The sequence below is a fragment of the Microcaecilia unicolor genome, chromosome 1 (genome assembly GCF_901765095.1).
Source record: "Microcaecilia unicolor chromosome 1, aMicUni1.1, whole genome shotgun sequence".
NCBI lineage: Eukaryota > Metazoa > Chordata > Amphibia > Gymnophiona > Siphonopidae > Microcaecilia > Microcaecilia unicolor.
This window is the reverse complement of record NC_044031.1, coordinates 87503197-87512470: the sequence shown is the minus strand read 5'-3', so window position 1 is coordinate 87512470 and position 9274 is coordinate 87503197. Positions and strand designations below refer to the sequence as shown.

The window sequence follows — 9274 nt, the reverse complement described above, 5'->3', positions numbered from 1 at the left end:
AGTTGAGAACCAAAAAGCATAGGCATCACAACAAATTTGCATAGCAATTCAGAATGCCTTAGGAACCTGTACAGTAAAACTGAGGCTAGATGTATCAACCAAACGTTAAAAAATCTAAATCGTAAAAGTGCTTAACAAATTTGAAACAACGAAGAATACACAAAAAAAACAGCTCAGAAATGTTCGGTGCGGTATTGAAAAGTACAATCTATCAAGCTTTCGTTATCCCTGTCGTTAATTTGCTCCTTAAGCATGCGCAGAGCAGCCACAAACGTATTAAACCTACGTAGGTTGCTTACGTCAGACTGGGGCGTGCGAGGGGGGGCTCCCGACCTGCAAGCCTTTTAGCTGTCTGATCTAGCAGAAGAGTGCAGTTGAAGATAACTCTAAAAAGAACGACCCTCGTAAATCCCCTTTTGTAACAAAAGACCTCTTTGCAGTTTGTTTACAGTACTGGGAAAATTGGCTTTAGGGGATAGCAGAGAGTGTTAATTTTCAAAGCTGTTGGAGAAGGGGAGAGACAGGATTTTTAAGCTGCAGGGAGAAGCGGTATGTTTTGTTTTGTAATGATGCAGGGAAAAGCGGAGAGCCACGTGTTTGTGTTTGTATCTCACTTTTCTTTTTAAACATGCTGGCTTGGATTTTTATGGTGCAGGGGGCAGTGGGGAGATGATAGCTCAGTCCTTAATGACAGGTCTGAGAACACGTAAAATTTCTGACGGTAAATGATTAGTTGCAATCATTGGTATGGTTAGTGCATTCCGAATTGTCCACATTTCAATGGTAGTTTCTCCTTTGCATTCCGTTTTCGTTAGCTGCTTGCTTCGTAGGAAAAAGGCCTTTAGGCCCTCATGATCAAAAGTCAACGCTTATGGGCAAGCCCATTATCGCCGTTTTTGCGCACGCTTTTAACAATGTGGGATGATCAACCTGATTATCGCCGTAACCTGCAAGTGCGCCAGGCACTAGCGCAAATGACATTAAAATGTAATCAATCTCATGTAAATGATGTCATTTGTATTCCTCCAGGATGATCAAAGAGTAACGCCTCATGAACAGAGTTGTCGAACGGCGCTATGCGGTGAATCAGCGCTGCCGAATAACGCCAGGTCCCAGCTGGCGTTGTGAGGCAGATCCCATCAGAACCCCCCCCCTCCCCTCGAAACAGGTCATTTCCTCTTCCTTCCTCCATATGGGCCGGAAGTGCAAGGTGTAAACATCAGAGCACGCATTGTTATGTGTTGGTGAGGAATTTGTTTCTAGTGCTTTTGCAATATTTTCTTTTTTGAGATGTGTGATGGTGGTATATCGGTACTGCTTGCCCGCTATCGCATTCTTGCAGAGACGCATGCAGCAGTGCAGCAAGGAGAGCCACCAGAGAGGGATGGGGTTGACCGCGAGCATGTCTTCAGGCCAGTACCTCGGCAGCGTGTGTACCGCCGGCATCAGTACCGCACAAGGGTGTCTTTGGACGAAATGTCTGATACGGAGATTGTCAATATGTACCGTTTGAATCGAGAGGCTATATTTGAACTTTATGGGAAGATAAGAGGGGAAATAGATTCCTGCACTGCGAGATCACATGCTGTTCCTAGACTTGTTAAACTACTATGCACATTGCAGTTCCTTGCAACGGGTTCTTTCCAGCACGTGGTGGGGGCTTGCTGTGGTGTGGAGCAATCAACATTTTCAAAGCATCTGGATGTGGTTTTGAATGCCTTAACTGCACGGTTTAGGGACTACATCCGTTTCCCACGGAGTGAGGTTGAATTGCAGGAATTAAAATTGCAATTCTTCAATATAGCTGGCTTTCCCAATGTTTTGGGTGCCATTGATTGCACCCATGTCCCATTGGTCCCGCCATCCAAAACAGAATCTGTGTACCGCAACAGGAAGGCGGCCTACTCCATGAACGTTCAGGCAATTTGTGACGCCAAGCTGAGGATCTTGGACGCAGTTGTGAGGTTCCCGGGGAGCTGTCATGACTCTTATATACTGTCTCACTCAGACATAGGCCGCAATTTGTCCAATGGAACATATGGTGAAGGCTGGCTTTTGGGTACGTATGTTGACTATTTACAACACTGTGCAACGTTTGTACCTTGCTGTCCGCAAAACAGGGGTACTCTGGTTTAGGGTGCAATGTTGAAGGGGAGGGAAGGGCAAACATATGGGTTAGGGGGTGCATTGATTTGTGATGTAAACATATGAAAACTCTTGTTATCCTGAGTGCACAGCACATAACAGCAATAGGGGACATTGATTTTATGATTTTATGAACGTATGTGTTTTGCTTTTTTAGGTGATGCAGGATATGGCTGCAAGACTTGGCTTTTGACAAGGAATGTAATAGAGCGTACTTTTGGTGTGCTTAAGAGCAGATTCTGCTGCCTACATATTTCTGGTGGTGCACTACTGTACACCCCAAGTAAAGTTATAAAGATTATTGTGGCATGCTGTATTCTACATAATATTGCTGTAAGTCATGGGATTCATATGGACATAGATCCAGCATTGACACCTGTGGTGGGACAGCACAGGGTTCCTGCTGATGGCATTGGGACCGAGGCGACAAGAGGGAATCAGACAAGAAGAGGTGTCATTCAACAGTACTTCTCATGTTAGTATCGATCTGCATGATTTTAACTTGCGGTGGATTTCCATTAATCCCCTCCCCATACTAATTAGGAGATATTAGGGGGGGGCATGAATTTGGTGGTCATGGGAGGGATAGGGGGAGGTCAACGAGTGGTGTAGTCCACCTGTCAGAAAGTGAGGGGACATGACATCTATGATAACCCCAGCGTTACATGTGTTATGCGATGTGCCCGTGTAAGCATTTTGTTATGTACTTGATTGTGTTATTTGCTGGAACTGCTGTTTTGATACTCCTTGTTCTCTGTTTTACTGCAGGATGTGCCGTCAAGACAGTCGAATGGGTGCATGCTGTTTACTCTTGATGTTAGGTTCTTTATTTCTGGTTTTACAAATTACATATGTCCTGGCGGTTTTCTTTTCATGTGTGTTCTTTTACATTTTACTTCTCCATTCCCTCTCCAGCCATTCACAGTCCAACTGGTTACATGTCAGAGCAATGCTGCCTACGCCAGCACGAAGGGGTTTGCCCACTTGTGTTACACTTGTGCTTTGCTGACAGAAGCACCAAAGGGATACACGAGACAGTCTAGATTAACTACATGTACAACTTTGCATTTGAAAATGCTCCACATAGTAACATAGTAGATGACGGCTGAAAAAGACCTGCATGGTCCATCTAGTCGGCCCAAGATAAACTCATATGTGTATACCTTACCTTGATTTGTACCTGTCTTTTTCAGGGCACAGACCGTATAAGTATGCCCAGCAGTATTTCCCAACCACCAGTCCCGTCTTCCATCACCGGCTCTGGCACATACCGTATAAGTCTGCCCTCTCCTATCCTAGCCTCCCAACCACCAACCCCTCTTCCCCACCACCTGCTCCCCAGAGTGGGATTGTCAATGATAACGACCTGTATGGTACAGCTACTGTTACAGGTGGTTGCTTCATGCAGTTCTCACCCCTCTAATACCGTTTTTATTCCGTAAGGTTATGCGTCTCCGTTCTCCCACTGTACATTTTTTTTCATTTTGCACTCCCACCCCAACACTCCAAGACTCGCACTCATTTGTGTTACAGATTACACACAATTTTTTATGTCACGTACAATGACTTTTATTGGACATGATATTTACACTGTACAGAACATGCGAATTATACATTTGTAAGGGCATTTTACAAAATATAAGATACATTTATCTCCATGCATCATCATCCACATTTGTTGTATAAAACATGGTTTTCAAACGCCACAATACCAAATATCATAGGTAATGACACATGGTCTACGCTTCCCATGGTCTGCAAGATCCTAACACACTTGTTTTGTACGTATGGGGTGTGGATGGTTCAATACATTGATAAGGCCATTTTGGAAAGGAATTGCAACATTTGTGTGTATCATGAAACTAATTTGTTGTACACAAATATTAACAGTTTTGTTTAACATGATTCACATGTATCAAGCATGGCTTTCATACGCTGCTATACCAAATATATCACATAATGACAGATGGTTCAAGCTCCATGTGCTATGCAAGATCCGATTTTTTGATTATGACAATCATTTTTTTAAATGGATGTGAATTGACAGGCAGTGTATCTTCATTCTGGAAAAGGGAGGCACATGTGTCATCTTCACGAGTGTTGTCGGTGTTTAAGCTGCCCCAGCCTTGAGCCAACTAACTGTGTCCAACGAGAGATCATTTGACTTTAGGTCAGCACCCACAAGGGTTCTTTTACAGCTCTTCTATTGTGTTACACACTGTTGTTGTAACGCATTGCTGTTATCGAGGGGCCACACGAACAAAAGGAACAGAGAGCGAACCAGCTTATCGGGCTACTGTTGTGAAGATAGGTACATCATGGGTTCCACACATCTGTACATTACCTCCCCCAAATGGGGCCGAGCGGGATGGTGTGTGTCTCTTCCTACAACACACTTCATGTACCTTCTCTTGTTACGGTGTATGATGCAGCCAGTAGGCATCTAGCATGTTACATATTTGTGCTTCTCACAGCCACGAGCATGCGGGGAGAGTGCGAGAGAATGGAGGTCTGCTTTCTGGTATAGGTGTACTTTGTACTTCGCGGCCTCACGGGTGTGATGGCCGACGGTCTGTGTCCCTGATGCGCTGTGCTTGTAATGTTTAACCTGTAGAGGACATGTGTGAGACGTTAAAGCCACATTTGTGTACTGTTGTACTTTACTGTGGATGTCTACGCCCTCTCCAGCCACGCTGGCATTTGTACTAGGGGTTCCAGAAATTCCTCACCTACATAGGTGCTGTCACTCGATAAGCCTGCAGTACTCTAAATGGTTGGTTTCCAGCATGGCTGTTCCAATGATGTACCTATGTGCCCTGCAGTAGCCCTATATGGTGTTTCACTCTCTGTTCCTTGTGTTCTTGTGCCCCCTCAGCACCTTTACTTTAAGCCATGGATGGGAGCTGTGAAATAGCAAAAGCTTTGTGGTGCGTTAACTTATTTTTTGGGAGGTAATCTACAGCTGTTTAGAACGCATAATGTACCTATGTGCCCTACGTTTGTTTTCCAGTACAGCTGGTCCTCTGTTCCACTTCTGTTTTTACACATTGGTGTTTCACTGGTGTTAGGAAATCAGCATAAAGGGATGGTTTCCTGCACAGCTGTTGCACTGTTCCACTTTTGTTTTCACACAGTGCTGTTCCAGTGGAGGGAGGGAGTTAGCGAAAGCGGCTGTTGCACTGTTCCACTGTACTTTTCACACATTGGTGTTCCAGTGGAGGGAGGTGTTATTGAGGGTGCGCAATAACAGAAGAGACATGGAGTGAAACAGCTTATTTGGCTACTGTACAGCACATAGGTACATCATGCGTTCAATACGGCTGTTGAAGCCCCCCCCCCCCCCCCGCCAAACGGTGGGTTTCCTACACATCTGTTGCACTGTTCCACTTTTGTTTCCACACATTGGTGTTCCAGTGGAGGGAGTTGTGTTATTGAGGGGGTACAATAACAGAAGGAACATAGAGTGGAACAGTTAAGCTTGCTTACTGTTGGGAAGATAGTTACATCATGGGTTCAACACAGCTACACATATCCCCCACCAAAAGGTGGGTTTGCAGCACAGTTGTTGCACTGTTCCAATTTTGTTTTCAGACATTGGTGTTCCAGTGGAGGGAGGTGTTATTGAGGGTGTACAATAACACAAGGAACCTAGAGTGGAACAGTTTAGCTTTAGTGTTGACATGTTGGTATTCAAGTGGAGGGAGGAAGTAGGCGTTTTTGAGGGGGCCCAAAAACTGAAGGGACCTAAGAGTGAAACAGCTTAGCGGGCTGTAGATACCCTCCGCCAAACGGCGGGTTCCCAGCACAGCTTTTGCACTGTTCCACTTCTGTTTTCACACATTGGTGTTCCAGTGGAGAGTGGGTGTTAGCGAAAACGGTGGGTCTGCAGCACAACTGTTGCACTGTTCCACTTTTGTTTTCAGCCATTGGTGTTCCAGTGGAGGGAGGTGTTTTTGAGTGGGCACAAAAACAGAGGTGAAACAGCTTTGCGGCCTGTAGCTTCCCTCCGCCAAACGTTGGGTTTCTATCACCGCTGTTGCACTGTTTCAATTTTTAGGGTTGACATGTTGGTATTCAAGTGGTGGGAGAATGGAGGTCAGCTTTCTGGAATAGGTGTACTTTGTACTTTGCGGCATCATGTGGGTGGTGGTCAACGATCGGTGTCCCTGATGCGCTGTGCTTGTAATGTGAAACCTGTAGAGTACATGTGGGAAACGTGTCAGCCACATTTGTGTGCTGTAGATGTCTACGCCCTCTCCAGCCACGATGGTATTTGTACTGGGGGTTACAGAAATTCTTCACCTACATAGGTGCTGTCACTCCATAAGCCTGCAAGAATCAAAACGGTTGGTTTCCAGCACAGCTGGTCCCATGATGTACCTAAGTGCCCTACAATTGCCCGATAAGGTCTTTCACTCTCTGATCCTTCTGTTCATGTGGCCCCTCAGCACCGCGGAGTACAGCGATGGATGAGAGCTGTGAAATAACAACAGGTTTGTGGTGCATTTATTTTTTTGTGGGAGTATATGTACAGCTGTTTTGAACCCATGATGTACCTATGTGACCAACGGCTGGTTTGCAGTACAGCCGGTCCACTGTTCCACTTTTGTTTTCACACATTGGTGTTCCAGTGGAGGGAGGTGTTATTGAGGGGGTACAATAACAGAAGGAACATAGAGTGGAACAGTTTAGCTTGCTTACTGTTGGGAAGATAGTTACATCATGGGTTCAACACAGCTACAGATACCCTCCGCCAAACGGTGGTTTTGCAGCACAGCTGTTGCACTGTTCCACTTTTGTTTTCACACATTTCTGTTCCAGTGGAGGGAGGTGTTATTGAGGGTGTACAATAACACAAGGAACCTAGAGTGGAACAGTTTAGCTTTGTAACTTTTGGGAGGATAGTTACATCATGGGTTCAACACAGCTTTAGTGTTGACACGTTGGTATTCAAGTGGAGGGAGGAATTAGGCGTTTTTGAGGGGGCCCAAAAACTGAAGGGACATAGAGTGAAACAGCTTTGCGGGCTGTAGATACCCTCCGCCAAACGGCGGGTTTCCAGCACAGCTGTTGCACTGTTCCACTTATGTTTTCCCAGATTGCTGTTCCAGTGGAGAGAGGGTGTTATCGAAAATGGTGGGTTTGCAGCACAACTGTTGCACTGTTCCACTTTTGTTTTTAGACATTGGTGTTCCAGTGGAGGGAGGTGTTTTTGAGTGGGCACAAAAACAGAGGTGAAACAGCTTTGCGGCCTGTAGCTACCCTCTGCCAAACGGTGGGTTTCTATCACAGCTGTTGCACTGTTTCAATTTTTAGGGTTGACATGTTGGTATTCAAGTGGTGGGAGAATGGAGGTCAGCTTTCTGGAATAGGTGTACTTTGTACTTTGCGGCACCATGGGGGTGGTGGTCAACGATCGGTGTCCCTGATGCGCTGTGCTTGTAATGTGAAACCTGTAGAGTACATGTGGGAAACGTGTCAGCCACATTTGTGTGCTGTAGATGTCTACGCCCTCTCCAGTCACGATGGCATTTGTACTGGGGGTTACAGAAATTCTTCACCTACATAGGTGCTGTCACTCCATAAGCCTGCAAGAATCAAAACGGTTGGTTTCCAGCACAGATGGTCCCATGATGTATCTAAGTGCCCTACAATTGCCCGATAAGGTCTTTCACTCTCTGATCCTTCTGTTCATGTGGCCCCTCAGCACCGCGGAGTACAGCGACGGATGAAAGCTGTGAAATAGCAACAGGTTTGTGGTGCATTAATTTTTTTGTGGGAGTATATGTACAGCTGTTTTGAACCCATGATGTACCTATGTGACCAACGGTTGGTTTGCAGTACAGCCGGTCCACTGTTCCACATTTGTTTTTACACATTGGTGTTCCAGTGGAGGGAGGTGTTATTCAGGGGGTACAATAACAGAAGGAACATAGAGTGGAACAGTTAAGCTTGCTTACTGTTGGGAAGATAGTTACATCATGGGTTCAACACAGCTACAGATACCCTTAGCCAAACGGTGGGTTTGCAGCACAGATGTTGCACTGTTCCACTTATGTTTCCACACATTGGTGTTCAAGTGGGAGAAGGTGGTTGGTGCAGTGATATACTTTTGTTATCACACATTGGTGTTCCAGTGGAGAGAGGGTGTTAGCGAAAACGGTGGGAAAAAAGAACCCAAATTATAGCTACGTCATACAAGGTTCCACGTTAGGAGTTACGGACCAAGAAAGGGATCTGGGTGTCGTCATCGATAATACACTGAAACCTTCTGCTCAGTGTGCTGCTGCTGCAGCAGCAGCAGCTAGGAAAGCGAATAGAATGTTGGGTATTATTAGGAAAGGTATGGAAAACAGGTGTGAGGATGTTATAATGCCGTTGTATCGCTCCACGGTGCGACCGTACCTTGAGTATTGTGTTCAATTCTGGTCACTGCATCTCAGGAAAGATATAGTAGAATTGGAAAAGGTGCAGCGAAGGGCGACTAAAATGATAGCGGGGATGGGACGACTTCCCTACGAAGAAAGACTAAGGAGGCTAGGGCTTTTCAGCTTGGAGAAGAGACTGCTGAGGGGAGACATGATAGAGGTATATAAAATAATGAGTGGAATGGAACAGGTGGATGTGAAGCGTCTGTTCACGCTTTCCAAAAATACTAGGACTAGGGGGCATGCGATGAAACTACAGTGTAGTAAATTTAAAACAAATCAGAGAAAAGTTTTCTTCACCCAATGCATAATTAAACTCTGGAATTCGTTGCCGGAGAACGTGGTGAAGGCGGTTAGCTTAGCAGAGTTTAAAAAGGGGTTAGACGGTTTCCTAAAGGACAAGTCCATAAACCACTACTAAATGGACTTGGGAAAAATCCACAATTCCAGGAATAACATGTATAGAATGTTTGTACGTTTGGGAAGCTTTCCAGGTGCCCTTGGCCTGGATTGGCCGCTGTCGTGGACAGGATGCTGGGCTCGATGGACCCTTGGTCTTTTCCCAGTGTGGCATTACTTATGTACTTATGTACATCAATAAAAATCTTTAATTAATAATTTCTTAAACAACACATATAAATCAGAACATCCTCTGTATGGGGGTCGCCATACCGAAGATTAAAGCTGCTGCTCCACTTCTG

General features: G+C 45.4%; 1 protein-coding gene across 1 annotated transcript; it reads left to right on the top strand.

Moving 5' to 3' along the window:
• Positions 1-1290: 1290 nt before the first annotated feature.
• LOC115467692 (putative nuclease HARBI1) lies at positions 1291-2960 on the top strand. Its single transcript, XM_030199287.1, has 3 exons — positions 1291-2059; positions 2303-2428; positions 2914-2960. The coding sequence occupies exons 1-3, from the start codon at positions 1291-1293 to the stop codon at positions 2958-2960; spliced, it is 942 nt and encodes a 313-aa protein (XP_030055147.1).
• Positions 2961-9274: the final 6314 nt, after the last annotated feature.

What these genes read in the sequence shown, in the direction of transcription:
- LOC115467692 (XM_030199287.1), top strand. Translation starts at nt 1,291, where the DNA reads ATGTGTGATGGTGGTATATCGGTACTGCTTGCCCGCTATCGCATTCTT. An exon ending in TGGTGAAGGCTGGCTTTTGG is followed by an intron (nt 2,060 to 2,302) that starts GTACGTATGTTG and finishes TTGCTTTTTTAG; the next exon opens with GTGATGCAGGATATGGCTGC. An exon ending in TGCACTACTGTACACCCCAA is followed by an intron (nt 2,429 to 2,913) that starts GTAAAGTTATAA and finishes GTTTTACTGCAG; the next exon opens with GATGTGCCGTCAAGACAGTC.